The 20,866-nt window shown below is 72.0% G+C and overlaps 8 protein-coding genes across 8 annotated transcripts; 3 read left to right on the forward strand and 5 right to left on the reverse strand.

Moving 5' to 3' along the window:
- Positions 1–618: 618 nt before the first annotated feature.
- Positions 619–3,201, reverse strand: V1510DRAFT_360854 (kinase-like domain-containing protein; the record flags this gene model as incomplete). The annotated part of the gene is made up of 2 exons (XM_066931038.1): positions 619–2,695; positions 2,762–3,201. 2 exons carry the CDS (start codon positions 3,199–3,201, stop codon positions 619–621), a joined length of 2,517 nt encoding a protein of 838 aa, XP_066790881.1.
- A 546-nt stretch (positions 3,202–3,747) lies between these two features.
- V1510DRAFT_411309 (GPI transamidase component PIG-T) lies at positions 3,748–6,307 on the forward strand. Its single transcript, XM_066932868.1, has 4 exons — positions 3,748–3,937; positions 3,992–4,568; positions 4,600–4,991; positions 5,023–6,307. Exons 2-4 carry the CDS (start codon positions 4,201–4,203, stop codon positions 5,997–5,999), a joined length of 1,737 nt encoding a protein of 578 aa, XP_066790882.1. The 5' UTR covers positions 3,748–3,937; positions 3,992–4,200; the 3' UTR covers positions 6,000–6,307.
- On the reverse strand, positions 6,199–9,013 carry V1510DRAFT_271483 (transcription factor S-II, central domain-containing protein). Its single transcript, XM_066930593.1, has 3 exons — positions 8,924–9,013; positions 8,810–8,866; positions 6,199–8,778 (listed from the first exon to the last, which is right to left on the reverse strand). The coding sequence occupies exons 2-3, from the start codon at positions 8,817–8,819 to the stop codon at positions 6,383–6,385; spliced, it is 2,406 nt and encodes an 801-aa protein (XP_066790883.1). The 5' UTR covers positions 8,820–8,866; positions 8,924–9,013; the 3' UTR covers positions 6,199–6,382.
- Positions 9,014–9,030: 17 nt separating this feature from the next.
- Positions 9,031–9,916, forward strand: V1510DRAFT_411317 (uncharacterized protein). Its single transcript, XM_066932869.1, has one exon. It carries the CDS (start codon positions 9,070–9,072, stop codon positions 9,769–9,771), a length of 702 nt encoding a protein of 233 aa, XP_066790884.1. The 5' UTR covers positions 9,031–9,069; the 3' UTR covers positions 9,772–9,916.
- A 341-nt stretch (positions 9,917–10,257) lies between these two features.
- Positions 10,258–10,985, forward strand: V1510DRAFT_411318 (Pre-rRNA-processing protein TSR2-domain-containing protein). Its single transcript, XM_066932870.1, has one exon. The coding sequence runs from the start codon at positions 10,335–10,337 to the stop codon at positions 10,833–10,835; it is 501 nt and encodes a 166-aa protein (XP_066790885.1). The 5' UTR covers positions 10,258–10,334; the 3' UTR covers positions 10,836–10,985.
- V1510DRAFT_360434 (uncharacterized protein) lies at positions 10,849–11,199 on the reverse strand (the record flags this gene model as incomplete). Its single annotated transcript, XM_066931018.1, has 1 exon — positions 10,849–11,199. The coding sequence occupies one exon, from the start codon at positions 11,197–11,199 to the stop codon at positions 10,849–10,851; it is 351 nt and encodes a 116-aa protein (XP_066790886.1).
- Positions 11,200–12,617: 1,418 nt separating this feature from the next.
- V1510DRAFT_411321 (uncharacterized protein) lies at positions 12,618–14,256 on the reverse strand. The gene has a single exon (XM_066932871.1). It carries the CDS (start codon positions 14,086–14,088, stop codon positions 12,649–12,651), a length of 1,440 nt encoding a protein of 479 aa, XP_066790887.1. The 5' UTR covers positions 14,089–14,256; the 3' UTR covers positions 12,618–12,648.
- A 564-nt stretch (positions 14,257–14,820) lies between these two features.
- On the reverse strand, positions 14,821–18,022 carry V1510DRAFT_389708 (glucose-responsive transcription factor). The gene is made up of 6 exons (XM_066931736.1): positions 17,598–18,022; positions 17,551–17,565; positions 17,339–17,518; positions 16,787–17,113; positions 15,344–16,312; positions 14,821–15,256 (listed from the first exon to the last, which is right to left on the reverse strand). Exons 1-6 carry the CDS (start codon positions 17,661–17,663, stop codon positions 14,888–14,890), a joined length of 1,926 nt encoding a protein of 641 aa, XP_066790888.1. The 5' UTR covers positions 17,664–18,022; the 3' UTR covers positions 14,821–14,887.
- Positions 18,023–20,866: the final 2,844 nt, after the last annotated feature.

A 20,866-nucleotide genomic window follows, 5' to 3' on the forward strand; every position in this document is an offset into this window, starting at 1 on the left:
GTCCGCTGGAGCTGACGCGGCCGCACCGCCCCGCACCGCCGCTGCTGCGCCCCTGCACTGCCACCGCCGCACGCTGTGCGGCGCGGACCCACCCGCCGCGCAGGGTGCGGCTTGTGCGGTGCGGCTACATGCCCGGCGGCTATATGGGCCCGGCGGCGAGTGCAGCGACGGGGCTGGCCGCGCGGGCCGGGCGACAGCTGCCTGCGGCGGCCATCTCGGCGGAGACGCCGGGAGCCATATAGCCGCCGGAGACCATATAGCCGCCGGAATCCATATAGCCGCAGCCCAGCTCGAGGCGTCCGGCGGCCGCTCTGTCGAGAGTCTCACGGGCAGCGGCCGGGCTGCGTCCGCCTCTGTCCAGAGGGCAGCTGCCCTCGACCGCGCGGTCTCCATGAGGTCGCCGCCGGAGGCTCAGAGCCACCATGCAGCGGCCAGCTGCGGCCAGCTGCGGCCAGCTGCGGCCAGCTCGGCCACATGCTTCGCTACGTGCGGCTACATGCAGCCCGGTGCTCATAACATGCCCTGCAGGCGAATTGTATTTCATAACCGCCAAATCGTATCCCAGCCTATCCAAGCGCATGCATCGGTCTATCGTGAATCGTAAAGGTATCGTCAAAACTATTGGTGACCATTGGCCGCAGAGGTGTTCTTGCGGTCCTGGTTCTTGAGGGTGCGCGCGTTGCGGACGAGCGGGGCCAGGGAGCGCAGGCTGGCCGCGGTCTGCATGAACGGGTGGCTGAGCAGCTGGCTGGCGTCGGCGCGGTTGTCCGGGTCGACCTCGAGCGCCCAGGCCAGGAACGACCGGAACGTGGTCGAGATCACCGAGGGGTCGCGCAGCTCGGGCGTGCCGTTGGTGGCAATCAGGTAGAGCGCGCGCATGGGCGACTCGTTGAGGTACGGGGGCTCGCCCTCGATCATCTCGATGGCCATGATGCCCAGCGACCAGATGTCCACCTTGGGCCCGTACTCCTTGCGGGTGACGACCTCGGGCGCCATCCAGTACGGCGTGCCCACCATGGTCGTGCGCTTGAGCGACTCGTCGTTGAGCTGGGCGCAGAAGCCAAAGTCGGTCAGCTTGATGTCGCCGGTCATGGACAGCAGCACGTTGTCGGACTTGATGTCGCGGTGGATGACGCCGCTGTCGTGCAGGTGGTGCAGGCCGGCCAGGGTCTCCTTGCAGACTGCCGCGATCTGCGACTCGTGCATGGCGTTGTACGAGACCACGTCCGTCAGACTGCCGCCCTCCATGTACTCCATCACGACCCACAGGTCGCCGCGGTAGAGGAAGCTGTCGATGAAGTTCACAATGTTCTGGTGGTGGCTCTCCTTCATCACGAGGATCTCGTTGATGATGAGCTCCTTCTTGGGCTGCTTTTCGATGTTCATCTGCTTGATGGCCACGCTGAGATTGGTGCCGACCTGGTACGCCGTGTAGACGCCGCCGGACGCGCCCTGCCCGATCTTGTAGAGGTTGCGGTAGAGGCTGGTGGGGTCCCCCGGCGAGCAGATCGACGAGAGCTTGGCGATGAGCGCGGCGTCGCGCTGGCGGCGCGCCTCGAGCTTGCGGGGCGAGATCACGCGCGCCTCGTACGACTGCTCCTCGACAGCAGCCGCGCCGGCGCTCTGGGTGCGGCCCTCGGCGCGCTCGGCCAGCCGCTGCTGCTCGCGCTCCTGCTGCATCTGGTAGACCTCGTGCAGCTGCGGCTGCGGCGGCGAGCCGTGCGGCGGCGACTGCCGCTCTGCGTGCGGCTCGGGCGTCTTGTCGACGATCTCGGGCGACGGCTCGAGCAACGCGGGCGCGGCGGCCGCCTGCGCGGCGGCGACCTTGTCCAGGTACGTGTACTCGTCCTGCAGCCGCTTCTGCAGCGACGGCTCCGGCGGCAGCTCCTTGTTCTGCAGCGAGCGGCGCAGCTCCTGCTGCTGCTGCTGGTAGACGAGCGACTGCAGCTGCTGCGACGACTTTTGCGCGCCTGCGCCGAGCGACGCCACCGACGACACCGAGCCCTGCGCACGGTGCGCGGGCACGTACGTCTGCAGCGGCGGAGATATCTGCAGGTGCGCGCCGGCCTGCGCGTTCAAGCGCGCGAGCGCGCCGGGCGACTGCGGCGAGCTCGGCCCGCGGTTCTCGGCCGTGCGGGTTGGCGGCCGCGGCGCCGGCCGCGTCGCGACCAGCGGCTGCGCACTCTCGCGCACGCTGCCGTACCGGGCCAGCGTCGACTGCCGCGGCGTGCGGGCGGCCTGTGGCGGCGGCGGCGGTGCCGGCGCCGGCCGCGGGTTCTCGAACGAGCCCGCAAAGTTGCGCGGGAAGTAAGGGCTGCGCGGCGACGCGGCGCCGTCGCGCGCGTGCGCGTGGTCAAACTTGCGCCAGACAGCCTCGTCCTTGTGGCTCGACTCCTCCGAGTAGAACGCGACGATGTCCATCACCGCCTGCGGGTTCTTCTCCTGCTCGACCTGGGTGATGCCCGAGGCCTGCAGCAGGTTCTGCCACTCGCGCGGCAGGCCCGTGAACTCGCGCGTGTCGCTGTTGTAGCCGACGTGGGCAACGTGCTTGAGCCCGAACGGCCCCGAGATCTCGGGCCGGCCGCGGCTGAGCTTCATGCGCCGGAACGAGCTCATGACGTCCTTCATCGACGACGAGCGCCCGCTCTCGGTGCGCTGCGACAGCCGCCGGTGGATCGGGTCCGAGTCGGCAACGCTCATGGGCACGGCGCCGGGCGCCGGCGTGCGCGTCGCCGCGAACGGCCCGTCGTGGTACTGCGACGGCAGCACGGCGCTGCTCTTGCTGCGCATGCGGCCGGGCACGGCCGCAGGCGGCGATGCCACCGGCGGCGTCGTCGCCGGCGTGTAGGCGTCCATGTGCTCGGCGGTCTCGGCGAGCCCGGCCAGCGGCGAGCCCGTCGGCGGCGGCGTCTCGACCGACGACGTCGGCGACGTGCCCGAGTAGTGTGTCAGCGACGACAGCGTCGCAACCGAGTCCGTCTGGCGGGCCGGCGGCGTGGTTGGCGGCGCCTGCGGTGCCGCCGGCGTGCGCTCAATCGGCTCCGCGGCCGTGTACTCGAAAGGGTGCTTGATGGCGGCGGCCGTGGTCTTGCGGCGCAGCCGGTTCGACGTCGGCGACTTGCTGAACGACGGCGCCGACGGGTACCGGCGGATCCGCGACGCGAAGCTGCGCGACTCGCTCGCCGGACGGTCGTTCCCCATGCGCGTGTGTGCTGGAGGGCGCTTATGCACGTGCGGTATGTGCGTGCGGCCCCAGCCTCATCTAGGGGCGGTGCCCGTGCGGCTCGTGCGGCTCGTGCGGCGCGTGCGGCTCAGCCGTTGCGGCGCTCCGTGCGGCTCGCTTCTCCCGTCTGGCGCGATCCACGTCCTGCGCCCGGCGGCAGCAGGCCTCGTGGCGGCGGCGGCGCGCGACGGCGGCCTCTGGGCTGCCCTGGGCGGCGCGCGGCGGGCTGCGGTGCCCGTCCCGTTGCTCTCTGGCCGGTTCTCCGGCGTGTTCGGCCGGATGTTTGGTAGCTTTGGCCGGCTGAATCGCCCCCAATTCGGCGCGTCCGGTCCTCAATCTGCGTCCGGAGCCTGCCCGGACCGCTGTCTGTGTGCCGCGGACTCGGCGCTGTGCTGGTAACGAACGTGGGCGTCTGCTGCGGGCGGCAAGACGCTGGGGGGCCTGTGTTGATAGGGGAGGCTTGCGGAGGGCGAAAGGATTTTACGGCGTGGCAGAACTGGGCAGTTGAAAACAGGAAACGTGCACAGCTGCGGCGCGGCAGGGACGTTGTGGCTGCAACTGTCGCGCCGCGTGCCACCTGTGCCCCCGTGCCTAGCTCTCTCAGCCGCTTGGCCAGAACTGTGCCACACTCCAGAGCGTACGGCTCACAAGACGCGAAAACGACCGGCGGCGCCCACGGAAGCGCGCACAGGTGCCAGCACACGGCACAGCCAGGTGAGGCGGCACCGTAATTGGGCGCGGCGCGTCCGGCCGGAGCTGACGGCGCAGTTTCAGCGTCCGGCGGATTCGGATTGGCGCGCAATTCGCAAATCGCGTGCGCAGGCCGAGCACAGCGAGCGCGGCCGCAGGCTCTTGCGGGCCCACAACGCAGCGCCCACGCGGCAGACGCGGCACGCACGACCGCACGGCGCTGCCTGACGCCCGGCGGAGACGCACGCGCGCGCACAGCACCGGGCGCGCGGAATCGGCGGCGAAAAATGGGCTGGCGGACGGCGCTGGCGGCGGTCGCGACGGCGGCCGCCACGGTCGCCGCGGCGGCCGGCGGCGGCGTGTACTCGGAGCACCTGAAGCTCCAGCCGCTGGAGCACAACCTGGTGCTGGCCACGTTCCACTTCGAGACGCAGTCGGACACGGTGGCCAGCGACGGGCCGGAGCAGCACTTTGGGTTCTTCCCGCGCAGCTTTGGCCAGATCATTGCCGGCACGGGCGCGCAGGAGCTCCATCTGCGGTTCGCCCACGGCTGGTGGGACGAGGCCGGCTGGGGCGCGCTGCCTGACGCGGGCAAGTACGCGGGCGGCACCGGCGTGGAGGTCTGGGCGTGGATGGCCGGCGCGGACGTGGACGAGTAAGTGCGGCGGCGGCGGCGCTGACCCCAGGGCCGAGCAGCGCTGGCTGCAGCTGATGCAGTCGCTCTCGGGGCTGTTCTGCGCGTCGCTCAACTTCGTGGACGCCAAGATCTCGGCACGCGACCCGATCTCGTTTGAGCCGGAGCCGGCCGGCGCGGCGGCCGGCGGCGGCGCGCACCTGTTCCACGGCGCGCTGCCGAGCGAGCCTGTCTGCACCGAGAACCTGACGCCGTTCGTCAAGCTGCTGCCGTGCAAGGGCCGCACCGGCGTGTCGTCGCTGCTGGACGGCCACAAGATCTTCGACGCGCACTGGCAGGGCATGTCGCTGGACTTTGTGCGCGTGTGCGACGGCGGGTGCCGGCTGGAGATGACGCAGGAGGTCAGCGTCGTGCTCAGCACCGAGCGCGCGCTCGCCAAGAAGAGTAAGTAGCCGCCGGAGCGGGCTGACCGCAGCGTCGCAAATCCCGAACCCGGTCCCGGCGACGGACCTGCTGTGCAACACGACCAAGCCGTACCACTCGGCGTGGGTCTGTTTCCCGGTGCACGACCGCGAGGCGGTCGAGTGGTCGCTGCGGGACCTGTTTGGCAAGGACATCAGCGGCCGCTGTGCGCTTGCCGCGGACTCGCCGGCTGTCAGCGTCTACGTGACGGACGCCTGGGAGGTGTACGCCAACGGCCAGGCCGACATGTGGACGGCCGACGGCGGCCAGCACTTTGCGCTGGGCCGCGACGACTTCAACCTGCTGTTTGCCAGCCAGCAGGCGTCGTCGGTCGTGCCGCTGACGCTGCCGCCGGTGTACGCGCACCGGTCGATGACCGGCCGCGGCCAGGAGCGCGGCGGCATTCACATTGCGCTGCGCAACGCGGCCCCGGCCGAGCCTGTGCGGCTGGTCTACTTCGAGACGCTGCCGTGGTTCATGCGGCCGTACCTGCACACTCTGGCCGTGCACGCCATCGGCGGCGGCCGGCTCGACCCGGAGACCGTCATCACACGCATGCACTACACGCCGGCGGTGGACCGCGTGCGCGCAACGCACCTCGAGCTCGAGCTCACGCTGCCGGCCGGTGTCGACGGCGTGTCGCTGACGTACGACTTTGACAAGTCCCTGCTGTACTACACCGAGTACCCGCCAGACGCCAACCGCGGCTTCGACATTGCGCCGGGGATCGTGACCGTGCTTGGCGCGGACCGCTACACGACGCGCACGACGTCGCTGCTGCTGCCGCTGCCCACGCCGGACTTCTCGATGCCCTACAACGTCATCATCCTGACGTCTACCATCATGGCCCTGGCCTTTGGCAGCATCTACAACCTGCTTGTGCGCCGCTTCGTGACCGAGGCCCAGGCCGAGGCGATTGCCGCGGCGAACCCGGGCCGCCTGGCGAGGGTGCGCGCGCTGCTGCGGCCGGGGAAGGCCAAGCGCGCGTAGCGGGTATATGCACATGCGGCTATATGCGCCGGCGGGTATATGCTCCGGCGGCTATGGCCCGGGCGGGCATGTGCTCCGGCGGGTATATGCGGCCTCCGGTGGCGCCTCCGCCGCGCAGGCGCGCGGGCTCCGGCGGCTACATGCGCAGCGGCTATATGCCGTCGCCAGGGTACGGTGTTTATTGCGGCTATATGGTCGGGCGGCCGTCATACGGGCGGCTGTGTCGCAGCCGGCACAGCGGTGCGCAGCGCGGGTGCCCGCGGGCGTCTGTAAAATAGCATATCAATACATGTCATGGTACACTGTTATACACCAGGCCGCGCCTGCGGCGGCTACACGCTCCAAACTACCGATAGTGTACAAACGGGACAAAAACAAGCGGCCTAGGACTGGCTCTGGTACCGCTGGACAAGCGAGATCAAGATCATGGGGTCCGAGGCCAGTTGCGGGTTGTTGGCGACCTCGGGGTGGGCGGCCAGGATCTGGCGCAGCAGCTGGACGTCTTGGTCGCGCAGCCCCAGGGCCGAGATGATCTGGTCCTGAGCCGCGGTCGTCGTCGGCGCGTAGACCGGCGCCGGGGTGTAGCCGGCGGTCGGGTCGTAGCCGTCGTCGGCCAGGCCGGGCGGGACGTACTGGTCGTCGGCCGGAGCAGCCGCCGCAAAGGCCGGCGGGGTGTAGCCGCGGTGGACCACGTAGACAGCGACGAGAGTCTCGCGTTCGATGGCGGTCGAGGCCGAGCAGTAGGCCGGGACGGCGTCGTCCGGGGCCAGCGGTACGAGGTAAGCGTCCTTGACGGACGGCAATCTATTCTTGACGACGCCGAAGCGCTGCCGCGACTTGAAGTACTCGAACAGCTGGACAAAGCCCGGGCTGGCCGGCACCGCCGGCGTGAGCCGGACCGCGACCAGGTCCTTGGTGGCCGCGACCGTGTCGAGGTAGCGCTCGGCGCGGTCCTGCGCGAGCCGGCCGTCGATGACCATCGCCGGCGCCATCACGTCCGACCAGCTGCGGTCGCCCATGAGCGGGCCGCCGACCTGGACGGCCTTGGCCTCGAACTCGGCGACGCCGAACATCGACACGCGCCCGCGCCAGACGACGGTCTCGACCGACGTGTTCCAGCCCGCGGCCTCGTCGTCCGAGTTGATCAGCTGGTCGATCTCGGCGTCGTCGTCCTGCCGGTGGCGGTTGGCCGGCACGGGCGTGGCCGACGCCGAGTGCGTGCCCGGCGAGAGCACGGGCGTGTCGCGCGACGGGCTGCGCGAGCCCTCGGCCTTGTCGACCGCGGTCCACATCTGGTGGACGTCAAAGTCCCGCTCGCCGGGCGGCGGCGACGGCGACGGCAGCCGCAGCGGCGGCAGGTCGTCGCCGACGAGCGAGCCGCGCGGCGGCGCGTCCGTCGCGGGGTGCGTGCGCGGCGACGGGCCGCGCGCGTCGTCCGCGACCGTGGACGCGGCCTCGGGCGCGGTCTCGGCGAGCGTGATGTTCTCGTCGACGTCGCCGACAAACTCCTCGCCCTTGTGTGTGCGCCGGATCCGCGGCATCTCGGTCTTCTTGAGGATCGACTGCGAGATGGACTCGGCCCGGACGGTCTCGGCCAGCTTCTGCAGCTCGGGGTTCATCATCTCCTCGGACGAGAGCCCGATGGTGGTCTCGGCGGCGAGCTCGCCCGAGAGCACCCGCGCGCGGAACGACCCGTTCTTGGCGTCCTTGAGGTTGAACGAGATCGTCCGGAACTTGTCGCGATACTTGGCGCCCACGTCCTTGTCGGTCTTGCTGGCGAGCTGCGTGTACATGGCGTGCTCGAGGTCGATCGCCAGCGACAGCGCCAGCTCCTTGGGCGTCTCGCTCTCGAGCGACCCGTCCGCAACGGCCTCGGCCGCGGCCTTGTCGAGGATCGCAAAGAACGCGTTGGCGACCGACTTGCGCACGTTGTTGGTGAGCTCGTCGATCGACGCGACCTTGGCCGCCGGGCTGCCGGCGCGGGCAGCGCTGCTGGCGCTGGCGCCGACGGCCGAGCTGGCCGACGACTTGCGCCGCGTTTGCTCCGGTTTGTACGCCGAGTCCGCCTCTGGCGACTCCACGCGGCGGCGCTTGGCTGGCTCTGGCCGCGGCGACGCGCGCGCGCGTGTGCTGCGACCCTCGGCCGCTCCGCCGGCCTTTCCGGCCGACTTGTCCGTGTTTTCGTCCGCCTGGCCGTCCGCTTGGTCGTCTGCGGACTCGGACGCGTCCGACACGGCCGCGGCCGCCCCGGCGCGCCCGGCCGCCCGTCCGCCCGTCCGGCCGGACGCCCGCGCAGCGGCCTTGGCCGCGCCCGGCGCCTCGGCCGGGTGCAGGTCCGGCCGGCACTGCTCGCAAAAGTACAGATCAGGCACGTCCTTCTCGTCCGTGATGCCGAGCGTGCACTCCGGATGCTGCCAGCACAGGCACTTCTCGCACTGCGCCATGAGCTCCTTGTCGTCGTCGGGGTCGTTTTCGCTCAGGCCGCAGACGCAGCGGACGACGCCCTCGTCGGCCTCGTCGTCGTCGTCATCGTCCGTCGCAGCCGCCGACGCGGCCGCCTTGGACTTGGCCTTGCTCTTGGGTGCAGCCTTCTTCGGCGCAGCCTTCTTGGGCGTCTTGGTCGGCTTGGAGGCCGCCGGCTTGGCCGGCGTCTTGGCCGCCGGCTTGGTCGCCGGCTTGGGCGTCGTGCCGGGCGACTGCGGCGGGCTGTCTTCGCCCGCCGTCAGCGCGTCCAAGAGCGAGTGCTTGCCCTTGTTCGCCCGGCTCGATCGGCGCGGTTCTGGCGTCAGCCCGCCCGCGCGCACACGTACCTGTAGCCATCTCGGCTGTCACGGCGATTCAAGAGCAGATGCGCCGGCGCAATATTTCTGGCGGTCAGCGCGATCGATCCAGACGCCGCGCAGGCGCCGCGCGTCTCCACGTACCTCCTGGGCCGGTCCGAGCCCTGCCTGGCTGTGTGTCGCGCGATCGGTGATGCTGTCTGGAAGGGAGTGGAAGCGGTCGCAGGTTTTCACGGCGGCGTCACGTGCTCACGACATTTGTTTGCTCGCGCCGCAGATCACCCGCAACAATGGCCGGCAAAGTCAAGCATCCGCTGGCAGAGTACCGTGGCAGCCGGCTCGCCTGCAAGGCCTGTGGCTACGAGATCACGCCGACGGCCCGCGGCGAGGAGCGCGACTGGGAGGCCCATGCGGGCATGCAGTCGCACCGTGTCGAGGCCGCCCGCGTCCACCTGAGCACGGCCAAACGGCCGGCGGAGGGCGCTGGCGGCCGCGGCAAGCGTGCGCGCAAGGACGACGGGCCGGCCGAAGGCCTGCCGGCCGGCTTTTTCGATCCGGCCAAAGCCCCGGCCGCGCTGCGCGAGCCATCGCCGCCGCCGGACGAGAAAATGGACGCCGAATGGGCGGCGTTCCAGTCCGACATTGCGGCCGTGGCGCCGGCCGCCGACGCGGGAGTCGTGGCCGAGGCCGCACCAGCTGCGGGCGGCGATGCGGCGCCGGCGCCGGTTGCCGACATTGAGATCGAGGACGAAGAAGACGACGTTGCGGCCGGCCTGCGCCAGCAGTTTGACGAGCAGCGCGAGCTCGAGCAGCGCGTGGAGCGGCTCAAAGAGCGCCGGGCGGCTCTACGGCGGCGGGACGCGCCGCAGGAGCCGGTGGGCAACGGCGGTGCTGCCGCCGTCGCTGCTGGCGACAGGGAGGAGAGCGACGGCGACGACGACGACGATGACGACGACTACGACGACCTCATGTGGCGCTCCCGCAAGGCCTAGTCTGTATATATGTACCATAATACGCTGAGCATATAGCCGCATATAGCCGCGGGCATGTAGCCGCCGCATGTGGGCGCCTCGGGCGGCGACGCCGTCGAGGGTCGCTGCGCTGCGCCGTCGGCCTGCGCTCGGCCCTGTACCTAACTCTGCGCTCCGGCTCGTCTCCACCCGGAGGGCCCGGGGCAGCAGAGGAGCTGTTGGAAGGCCTCCACTGTCGGCATATGCCGCACGAGTGTTAGGCCGTGGGCGTGGCGCGCAGGCCGGACACAGGCTACGCCCGCTGCCTCTGTGCGGCGGCAGGCTGCCTCTGTGCGGCGACAGGCTGCCTCGGCGGAGCCGCCGCCGAAGGCCCCAGCGGCATATAGCCGCCGGCCGAGCCGCACGGCGCGAACCTGAGCCGCGCTGCGTGCGGCTCGCGCCGCACGGCGTGCGGCGCACGTTGGGATAAAAAAAATTTCGCCGCCGGTCGATCTCCAATATCGACAATGAGCGCACCGCGGCGACCGCTCAAGGCGCAGCTGCAGACGCCCGTGCAGCAGGGCCGATTCGACCTCGGCGTGTGCATGGTGATCAACGAGTGGCCGGCGCTCACAGTGGCCGTGCAGAACCAGTGGGGCGGCGCCGACTCGGCCGAGAAGCGCGACTGGATCCCGACGACGATCCTGGACCTCTACGAAGAGCAGCCCGAGGTCGACGTCGAGGACATCGAGGACCGGCTGATGCAGATCATGGAGGACGAGTTCGAGACCACGGTGGACGACGACTCGGCGTACGAGTGCGCGCTCAAGATCGACGCCGTGTTCAAGCAGTGCCTGGAGGGCAACTTCGCCGCGGTCGACGACATGTACCAGCGGTACCTGGCGCGGCAGCAGCAGCCCGCCGCCGCCGCCGCGGTCGTGGTGCAGTCCGTGGGCGACGACGTGGGCTCGGACGAGGACGTCGACGAGGACGACGAGATGGCCGAGGCCGCGCCCGCGCCGGCGCCGGCGCCGGCGCCGCGGCCCGAGCGGATCGTGGACGACGACGGGTTCGAGCTCGTGCAGAAGCCGCGTCGCAAGCGTTGATGTACATACAAATCTACCACCGCCGTCCGACGACGACAATGTGGCCGTCGTAGACGCTGATTGCCCAGCCCTCGTCGCGGAGCATCTTGACGAGCGCGGGCCGGATCCGCGCGCGGCCAGCGACCGAGTGCGCGCCGCGGCCGGTGATCAGCTTGAGCCCGGCGGCCTGCGTGCGCCGCTCGCCGCGGCCGGTCTCGGCCCACCAGGCCTCGACCTTGGCGCGCGAGATCTCGACCGCGTGCGCGGTCTGGACGCCGTGCAGGTCGACGACCGGCCCGACCGCAGCGCCCGCGCTGCGAGCGGCCGCTGCGGCCGACTTGCGCTCGACGAGGGCCTCGGACGCCGTGCGCAGCGTCTCGCGCATCCGCGCGTCGTACTCGCGGCCGACCTCCGAGTAGTACATGGCCACGCCGGCCGTGCCGCCGGCCTTGCCTTTGCCGACGCGGTGCGCCTCGGCGGCCTTGCGGTACGCGTCGTTGCGGGCGCGCATGAGCTCCTCGGCGGACGCGGCGAGCGTCTCGTAGGACTCGGTGGGCGGCGGCCGTGCGGGCGCGCGCGCGGCCGACTCGACGTACGTGCGCGGACCGGTCGAGGAAACCGCGGCCGGCGCGGCCGCGGCCGCGGCGTACTTCTTGGCAAACAGGCTGGCGAACTCCTCGCCGTCGGCGATGCCGAGCTTCTTGCCGCGGCGGCGCCGGGCCGGCCGCGGCCGCTGTGTCGGCAGCAGGCCGGTCCGGAGCACGCGGCCGTCCGGCTTGTGCGCGGCCGCGCGCTCGACGAGCGCCACGACGACCTCGACGGCCGCCTCCTCGTCGGGTACGGCCGCGACGACCTTCTGCAGCAGCGCGATGGCCACGTCCGGGAACAGGTCGTGCAGGCCGGCCGTCCGCACGTCCGCGGCCTCGGCGGCCTCCGGCTCCGTCGCGACCTCCACCGTCTGCAGGTGGCCCACGGCAGCCAGCACCAGCGAGCACGCGCACTCGTCGCCGAAATACAGCCGCGCCGCGTCCGCCCGGGCCAGGCCCAGCTTCTCCAGCACGTCCAGGTCGGTTTGCTCGTCGTCCGTGGTCTCGCTCGGCGTCGACTCGGTCTCGTCCAAGCTCGAGATGTACAGCCGCGACAGGATCGAGTCAACCAGGTCCAGCGGGTCGGCCGCGTCGTCCAGCGCCGCCCGCAGCTCGGCGTCGTCCACGCCGGGAAAGCACATCCGCAGGAACTCGAGGTCGCGGCCCTCGTCGGTGGCCTCCACTGCCGGCCATTCGTCGCCCACCGCCGGCCACTCGTCCGCCGGCCACGGCGCACTGGCCACGGCGTCCGCGCGCAGGGGCTCCAGAATCTCGCGCGCCTGCTCGGCCGTGTCGACGTCGTAGCAGATCGAAGCCACCAGCGCGCCGTCCAGCGCCTGGAACTCGCGCTGCCGTCAGCGGGCCCGCGCGCCTCGTACCTGCAGCGCCTGCACCTCCTGGTCAATCATGGGCCTCGGTGTGTGCTCGGCCCGGCGACCGGCCTGTGTGCAAGAGACGCGTGCGCCGATGCTCGCCGAGGTGTTTTTTTGTGGTTAAGCGAACGATGCGCATCGCGATGCAGCCGCCTGCACGCCGCACAACGTGCGGCTCATTTGTCCCGCCGCACTACGTGCGGCTTATAGCCGCTCTCCGGCCGCGCCGCACTACGTGCGGCTCATAGCCGCTCTGCGCGGCTCGCAGCCGCGCCGCACGGCCGCCAGCCGCGCAACCGCGCCGGCTAAATGGTGGCGCAGCGCAGTGGCGCAGCGCAGTGGCGCAGCGGATTCAACACATTATGCCTGCATAAACTACTCGAGGCCGGCGGTGCCCGCGCGGCGGAAGTGGATGTCGCGCACGCCGGTGGTGGCGGCGCTCACGTCCGGGTCCTCGTAGGTCGGCGCGCGCGAGCTCATCGTCGGCGTGCGCGAAAAGGTCGACGCCGGCGACGCCGGCGACACCGGCGACGCCGGGGGCGCAGTGTCGTCGTCGCCCGCGGCGGCGGCAGCGTTGTCGGCCTGGCCCGTCACCAGGTAGATGATGTTCCACCAGCGGATCAGGTCGTCGTAGGTCGACGTCTTGAACTCGTAGGTGTGCTTGGTCGCCAGGGTGCGCGTGGCGTCCTTCGCCGTGAGCTTGAACTTGTTCTTGCCCGACTCCTGCGAGTACATCTGGCCGATGACGGCGTCGGGCAGGTACACGGAGAAGTCCGGGTCCGGGCTCTGGACGTGGTCCTTGCTGGCGTACTGGTGCAGAAAGCCGGCCTTGGAGACCACGTAGTAGCCCGCGTTGTACGACTTGGAGAAGGCCATGGTGCCCTTGCGCTGGAGGACGCCGTCGATGAGGGGCGTCAGCGCCTCGTGCGACATGTTGGGGAAGACGATGTCGCCCACCGTGCGGCGCGGCGCGGCCGGGTCGACGAGGATGCCGGCGTTGAGCCGCTGGAACTCGTTCCACTCGTGCAGCGGCGGGATCGCCGCGAAGGTGCTCGCGATCGCCGCAAACGACTCCTGCTGGAGCGCGACGTACTTGGACTGCGCCTGGTCCAGCAGCGCCATGATCTGCTGGATGGCCTGCACGACGTGGCTCTCGAACGTGCCAAAGTCCTTCTGGATCGTGACCAGGCTGTCGGCCTGGAAGCTCTCCTTCTGCAGCTGGCTCTCGAGCCGGTTGTAGACCACGCGGCCGGTCACGAACGGGTCGCGGGCCACCGTGGGCTTGTTGCCGGCCGAGTACAGGTGGTAGCCGCTCGTGTGCTGGCCGAGGAGCTCGATCTGCTTCTGCGTGGCCGCGCGCGCGGCGTCGACCTCCTTGGCGCCCTTGAGCCCGTTCAGCTTGAGGCCCTTGTGGTGCTCCTTGATGTCGTGGATGAGCCGCTCGACGCTGGGGTTGATCGACGACGCGATCGCGCGCTCGGCCTCGGTGCACGCGTTGAGGAGCGCCTGGCTGCGCTCCCGCAGCTGGAAGAACCCGCCGAAGATGTCGACCTGGTTGACCGTGCGGTTGCCGTCGGCGACCCACCGCTCGTTCGAGTCGGGCGCCGTCGTGGCGTCGAACTGCGGCGTCTCGGCGACCGACTTGGCGATCCGCTCCAGCGCCTTGATCTGGTCCTTGTACAGGTGCCGGTAGCCCTCGATGTAGTTGCCGAGCAGCGTGACCGCGTGCTTCCACGAGTCGAGCCGCCGCATCAGCGTCAGCGTGGGGTCGGGCGCTTCCAAGACGACGTTGGACTCCATTGCGGGCGACGCCATCTGCGGTCAGCGGGTCGTCTGGAGCGGGGCGGCCGGCCGTTGGGCCGGCTGGCCGGCGACACCGGCCGGCGGACGGCCGCCACGGAGCCACCGGCTGCGGGGCGCACTGGCCGAGGCGCTGCCGCGGCCGCGGGGCGCGCTCTGCACTCACCGTGTGTTCTGGCGGTTGGGTGGCTAGGAGGACGTTGCGATGGCGGAGGTCGAGGTCCAGTGATGCTGGACGCTAGCGCACTCCCGCATTAGCTTTGAGCCTGCGCTGCGGTCGACCCACGACAATGGCGCTGATCCGCGTCACGTGAGACACCGCGGCTATGCGCCACAGTCACGTGAGTCGCGCGCACAGACCGGTGCCTGAGTCGCGGCGCAACGGCTCATATAGCCGCACGGGTCGCGAGCCTCCGGCGGCGACTCCGTCGAGGGTGCTGCGTGCGGCAGTGAGCCGCACCGCGTGCGGCATCTGTGAGCGGGCGATCTGCCCGAGGGCAGTCACTCGACGAGTCGCCCCCGGAGGTTCGTAGCGGGCGCGGCTATACGAGGCCTGGCGGCGACTCTGTCCAGGGCGGCGCCCTGCGGAGGCCTCCGGCACTCTTCGGGGACTCTGCGGGCCCTCTACGGGCGCCCGCCGGCAAGATCGGCGCGGCGCCTGCGCTCTGCCTGCAGGGAAACCACCTCGACGGGGTTGGCCGGCCCGCCCGGCCCGTGCGGCTACATGCGGCTACATGCGGCTATATGCCCAGTGCGTATAAAAACCCGTAGAATACACTAAAATACACCAAACGCCATGTGCACCGAGTGCAAGCTAGAGGAGCCATCCAAAGTACCCATGCTCGCGGAGCCGCTCCGTCTTGTCGTGCACAAGCCGGCGGGAGCCGGTTTCGCCAACGGCCACGGCGGCAAGCCGCTCCAGGCCGCCGCGGTCGTGCTCGGAGCGGCGCACCGCGGCCAGTTCGACCACCCGGCGTTCCCAGGGACTGGCCGGGTCCGGCAGGCGGGCCGACGGCGACGGCGGGTGGTCGTCGGTCAGGGCCGCGTGCTTGCGGTGCAGGACCTCGCACAGAAAGTCGATGCCGCGCGCGCCGTCCTCGCGGGTGTCGGCGATGTCGACCAGGTCGAGGAAGGTGCACGCAGCCAGGCCGACGATGTGGTGGGTCAGCGGCGACGACAGCGGCTCCGAGACCAGGTCGCGCGGCGGGCCGCGCCGGAACGAGTCGTAGCCGTAGGGCGCCGCGTCGTAGGCGTAGGCCGAGTACGGCACGCGCTTGTGCTGGTGGAACGACAGGTCGAGCAGGCCGGTTATGCGCAGGGCCGGGCCCACGAGCAGGTACGGCTCGCCAACGGTGGCGACGAAGCGCAGGATGACAAGCTTGACGTGCCAGTAGACGACCTCAAGCAGCGGGTGCGCGTCCCAGACCGCCTCGGTGGACTCGCGGACGCGCTCGAGCTCGCCCTTGAGGACGTTGGTCAGGACCGAGAACGAGTTGGAGCGCGACTCGGTGTCGTCGGCGGCGGCAGCGCAGGCGTCGACGACGTGGCCGAGCACGCACGACAGCCGGACGATGTGGTAGCTCTCGGGGCCGAGCGCGGCGAGGTCGTCGCGCGTGAGCACGACCGCGCTGTCAGGCACCATGAGCGTGCACCCGGCCGAGACAGCGTTCCAGCGGTCGAGCGTGGCCAGGACGAGGAACGCGCGGCGGGCGAGCCGGGCGGGCGCGTCGAGATCGTCGGTCGTGGCCGCGGCGGCCGACGCCACGGGCGACGTCAGCTTGAGCGCGGACGCGATGCCGAGTGCCGAGCCGATCCAGAAGCCGCGCGAGCGCGCGCCGCCCTGCAGGGCGACGGCGGGCTCGCGGTTGCAGTCGGCGTCGATGGCGAGCAGGAGCATGGTCTGGAGCAGGAGCAGCTGGCCGTCGAACGCGCGCTGGCGGCCGGCCAGGCCGGCCGTGTCGGGCGGCGGCGCAGCCTGCGAGTTGCGCAGCGCCTGCAGGGCCAGCTGGAGGTCGTCCGGGCCGTCGGCGCGGCGCGGGGGGGCCGGCGGGCGGCCGGCGCGCAGGGCCGAGCCGGAAAAGGTGTGGACGAGGGCCGCCAGCGCATGCAGCAGGGCCGCGCGGGCGTGTTCGCTGTCGGCGGCGGCCAATCGCTGGCGCAGGTGGTCCCTGGAGTGGCTGAGCACCGGGTAGACCGGGTGGATGAGCGTGTAGTACCGGTCGACGACGGCGTCGTCCCACTCCGGCACGATCTCGGACGGGCGCGGGCCGGCGGCAGCCGACGCGGGGGTCGCTGGGACAGGGCCGTTGGGGAGCGGTGCTGCGCCACTGTGGAGGGCGAACGTGGCGTAGTGGTACGCGGGGGTGGCGGGTGAGTGTGCGTGGGGGGCGCTGGGTCCGTTCAGTCCGTGGGGGTGCGCTAGGCCGGAGGATACCCGTGGGGGACCAGCTGACAGCTGTGGCGGTGCGTGGGGAAGGCTCTGCGGACTCGGCGACGTGTGCGCAGGCCGCCCGAAGGCCGGTGCCGGCCCGGTTGCGGCCGCGGCCGCGGCCGGCAGCGCGCCGCCCGCAGGCTCGCCCGCGGGCGAGATCATGCGGCCGATGCCCATGCTGTCGCGGGCGTGGTCCGGCGACCGCCGGGCGTCAAAGTCCGGCGACGGCCGCACGGTCCACGGGCGACCGGGTCCGACCGCGGGGGGTCCCGCGGGAGTCACCGTGGGGGTGGCCGGGGTCTGCGCGCCGGCTGCAGGCGCGCCCGCCGGAGCACTCGCGGCCGAGAGCGCCGGCGAGAGGCCGCCGTCGGCTGCGTCTGCCGGCGCGTGCAGTGGCGCCAGCTGGGCGCCAAGCGGCGCGGGGCCGGCGGACGCTGCGCGGAGCGTGTCGATCGACGGCAGCGTACGCCCGTCCGCGGACCGCGCAGAGAGCGGCGGCGACAGCGGCTCCGGGCGGTGGTCGAGCGCGGTCGACGACAGCGCGCGCTTGCGCGTGGGCGCCGGCGACGGTGGCGACGCCGGAGTGGAGCCACGCGCAAACGCGCGCGGCTCGGCCGCAAAGCCGGACGGGCCCGAGGCGGGCGGCGCGGACGACGCCGACGACGCGGACGACGCCGACGCCACCGACGAGCCGCTCGAGTGCGTCGACGAGGCCGACCCCGTCGACGAGACCGAGCCCGTCGAGCGCGCGTACGAGTACGCCGCGAAGGGCTCGTCGCGCGGCGAGCGCGGGGCCGCCGCCGGCGACGCCGACGCCGTCCGCGGCGGCCGCACCTTGGCCGTGCCGGCCGATATCGAGTTCTCGAGCGAGTTGAGCCGGTCCTCGAGCTCCTTGATGTAGCCCTTGCTCGGGCCGCGCTTCATGGGCACGCGGCTGAAGGAGCACTTCTCGCCGACGCGGTGGCAGGACGAGCACTGGCCGACACCGCCGTCGGAGGACGCATCGCAGCGGATCTGTGGTCAGCGGCGCCGTCGTGCGCACTCACTTTTTTGCGGCGGCACTGGGGTCAGCTCGGTCGGCGCGCGCACATACCTCGTCGCAAGCCCGCGAAACCTTGGATCGCTTGCGGGGAACAGTCGCCTCGCCGCCCACGGCCATGACCAGCGACGGCTGGAAGCGGCTGGCAAAGGCCAGGCCGTCGCGGGCGGCCGCGGGCTCGGTCGGCCGGGCGTGGACGTCCACGGTGAATGGACCCTCGGGGGGCAGGTTGTCAGATCTCGCGCTCGCGCTCTGTGCGCGACGGTGTGTGCGGTGCGGCCGCGACCCGGCGGCCGGCGGCCTCTTGTACTCGGCCCCAGCTTCCCCGGCATTAGTCTGCCGAGCTTAACGCTCCACGGACCGGCCCGCGTCATGCGGGGCACCTGCAAACCTAAATTGCCCGAATAGGCTTTCCACGCGCCTAGCCCCGCGCTAGCTCTCCGCTAGCGTTCCGCCGCCGCGGCCCTCGTACCCCCGGGTACCGCCCGGACGCCCGCGCCCCGGCAGCGCCACTAGGGGGCTGCCGTGCGGCCGCCCGCCCGTACCCGCGCCGACCCGCGCCGGCGGCTACATGGCCGCTCCCGGCCCCGTTACCCCACACGGCTGGGTAAATCCCCGCCGCCTGATTTTTCCGGCCCCGACCGGCTCCCGGCCGTCCGCGTGGGGGCGTGCTTACCCGGCTGCCCCGGATTATCTTCTCCGTCCCACGCGCCGGCCGGGCGCCTCTCCCCCGGGGCGGCCTCGGCCCTCGTGTCGGCCCGCGGCGTCGGCGCCCACGCCGGCTGGCGGGTCTAGACCCTACGCGCGCCCACGAGAACTGCCGCGCCGCACGCTGAGCCGCACGCCTTGGCGCTGTCACGGCCGCCGCGCCCGGCGTGGCAGGCACGCTGGGCATCGCGGGCTGTCCGGGCGCGGGCCGGCGCCCAGGCGGCGCCGTCACGGGCCTCTGGGCCGCCCGCCGCCGCGCCGGGCGGGCTGCCCAAACGGGCGCCGCCCGCCGCACGGCAGGCGCCGCCTTCTGGCTGGGCCCGCCGCTTTATGGTCGCCACTTCCAGTGCCGCATTTGGTACCCTAACGGCTGGCCCTCAGCCCTTGAGCCGAGTCACGAGACATGTGACGGCCCGGGCGGCCCAATCCTCGGCCCCCGGAGAAATACACGGGAATATGTCCCGCCGATGAGCGTGGCGGGCCGGCCGCGCTGTTTCTAGCGCCGCACCTGTGCCGGTCGACGAGAGTCCGATCAGCCGCGGGCTCGGCCGCAGCCTTGCCGCGCCACAGCGCCGCGGCCTGGCGCCCCGCGGGGAACCCTACTCGGCTGCGCCCTCCGCCGGGTCCGGCCGGGCCAGGGGCTGCGGGGCTGCCCCGCGGCCCAACCTGGCCGGCCCGCGTGCGGCTCCGGCCGCACCCGGTGGGCGAGCGGAGGCGGGCCGCCGCCTGCCCGGCACGGCCGCACATTCACCCGGTCTGGGGAAATCCGGGGTACGCCGCTTTGGCACACTCCCGAGTTCTGGCGGGCTCCGCCCAGCCGGCGTCACATGCGCTAGCCTGCGCCACGTCCACCCATTTAGCCTTTGACTCACGGACCGCTGCCCGCCTGCCCGGCCACCGTGTTTCGCCAGCATTTTGCCGCTGTTCTGTGAAAGCCTATTGTTTCCCCGCAATCTCGGAGCCCGCGAGTTTGCGCGTGTGCCTGCCGTTGGGATCTCACGTGCCCGGAATGACCCGCGGCTCCCAGCGGGGCTGCGCGGGGGGCCGTCCTGAGGTACTGTGCCAAACGATCCGGCGGCTATGTTGTCGGCCAACAGCAACGCGCGCGCCCCGGTGGCGACTGTTGGGGACGCTCGCGGCCAGAGCCGGCCGCGGCGGGCCTCTGGCGGCGGCCGTGTCGGGGATGGCGCGCGTCGGGCAGGGCCGGGCGTGGCGAGCCTCTGGCGGCAAGTCCGTCGAAGGCAGCCGGGCCACGGGCAGGAGCCGGCAGGCGTATATCTGCGGTCTGCCCGTCGAGCGGCGGCCCGGACGGCGCTGCCGCCGGGTGCTGGCCACGCCCGGCCCCGCCCAGAGCGCGCCGCCCGCAGCGTGCTCGTGGCCAGCGGCTCGCCCGCCCGAGCTGCCGGCCCTCCAGGCCCCTGATCTACAGGCAGGCAGCCGCCCGTACGGTGCAGACAGCCGGTTGGGGGCCAGACGCCGAGCGGGAGTTCCGATCGGGCGGCCGGGGTCGACATAAACCCGGCGCGGCCGGGTCGGCGGCAGCTGACCCGCGCGGCCGCAGACACCCGGGCGTGCGGCTACATGTGTGACCCGTGCAACGTCGACCCGGGTGGGCGGGGCCGGGTCGACCCGTCGGCGGATCCCGGCAGCCGCGCTTCCCCGGATGCCGCTCGGACCCGCGAGTGGCATCCCACTTGTTGGGACTAGCCCCATCCGACCGCATCCCGCTCCGCCGCTCCGCCGCTCCGCCGCTCCGCCGCTCAGCCCCGGGCTACGTCCTGGCGCCGAGACCGGGCCGTCGTGGGCGTCGCCGGCTGTCCGAGTCAGGCGGGCGTGCGGCGGGCCGCAGCCGCGCCCTTGCCCGACACGCTCGCGTCGCGGCGACCCCGCGCTAGGTGCGTCCGGCGCGCGCCCGGTACGTCAGGCGCCTCGCGCCAGCGGCTGTCACCTGGCGAGCCGCTAGCGACGCGCCGTTCCGGCATACCCCATTAAGCCCGGCACCTAGTTGACCCGAGCCCCCGAGTTAGTGCATCCCGCGAGAGCGCCGGCTCCGACCCAAAACGCTGGCGCACGCGCGATCCCACGACCCACTGCCGTACCGGTACGCGTGGGCCGACATCGGCGCTCGCCGGCCGCGCTGTGCGATGTCGGCGCCCCGCGCGGCCGCGCGCGCCACGCGTGACCCCGCGTTGTGACCGAGCCCGCGAATCTCGGACTGTTCGCGAGCGGCTGGACACAGATGAGCTGCGACGGGCTCGCCGCGACGGTCGCACGGACGGCGGCTGCGATCGTCTGGCGGCCGCGATCGCCTGGCGGCCGCGTCGTAGGTAGCCGGGCGCGGGCTGGCCCGGGCAGACCCGGGTCCGGATCGAGAGTCCTGCCGCACGCCAGCTGGCCTCGGCGGAGTCACCTGGACGCTCCGTCGCGCCCCTCATATTAATCTGCCCGAAGGGCAGCCACCCTCGACGGAGTCGCCGCCGGAGGCTCGTCCACGGGTGAGCCTCCGGCGGGGGGGCCCGCCGCGGGGGGGGGCGGGGGGGGCCGCGGCCCCCCCCCCGCGGGGGGGGGGGGGCCCGCCCCCGGGGCCCCCCCCCCCCCCCGGGCCCCCCGGCGGG

The sequence above is a fragment of the Dipodascopsis tothii genome (assembly GCF_038497935.1).
Source record: "Dipodascopsis tothii strain CBS 759.85 unplaced genomic scaffold V1510scaffold_4, whole genome shotgun sequence".
NCBI classification, from domain to species: Eukaryota; Fungi; Ascomycota; class Lipomycetes; order Lipomycetales; family Lipomycetaceae; genus Neoaidaea; species Neoaidaea tothii.

What these genes read in the sequence shown, in the direction of transcription:
- V1510DRAFT_411309 (XM_066932868.1), top strand. Translation starts at nt 4,201, where the DNA reads ATGGGCTGGCGGACGGCGCTGGCGGCGGTCGCGACGGCGGCCGCCACG. An exon ending in GCCGGCGCGGACGTGGACGA is followed by an intron (nt 4,569 to 4,599) that starts GTAAGTGCGGCG and finishes CGCTGACCCCAG; the next exon opens with GGCCGAGCAGCGCTGGCTGC. An exon ending in GCGCGCGCTCGCCAAGAAGA is followed by an intron (nt 4,992 to 5,022) that starts GTAAGTAGCCGC and finishes GGCTGACCGCAG; the next exon opens with CGTCGCAAATCCCGAACCCG.
- V1510DRAFT_411317 (XM_066932869.1), top strand. Translation starts at nt 9,070, where the DNA reads ATGGCCGGCAAAGTCAAGCATCCGCTGGCAGAGTACCGTGGCAGCCGG.
- V1510DRAFT_411318 (XM_066932870.1), top strand. Translation starts at nt 10,335, where the DNA reads ATGGTGATCAACGAGTGGCCGGCGCTCACAGTGGCCGTGCAGAACCAG.
- V1510DRAFT_411321 (XM_066932871.1), bottom strand. Translation starts at nt 14,088, where the DNA reads ATGGCGTCGCCCGCAATGGAGTCCAACGTCGTCTTGGAAGCGCCCGAC.
- V1510DRAFT_389708 (XM_066931736.1), bottom strand. Translation starts at nt 17,663, where the DNA reads ATGGCCGTGGGCGGCGAGGCGACTGTTCCCCGCAAGCGATCCAAGGTT. An exon ending in TATCGGCCGGCACGGCCAAG is followed by an intron (nt 17,114 to 17,338) that starts GTGCGGCCGCCG and finishes TTTGCGGCCGAG; the next exon opens with CCGCGCGCGTTTGCGCGTGG. An exon ending in CGTTCCACCAGCACAAGCGC is followed by an intron (nt 15,257 to 15,343) that starts GTGCCGTACTCG and finishes CTGGTCTCGGAG; the next exon opens with CCGCTGTCGTCGCCGCTGAC.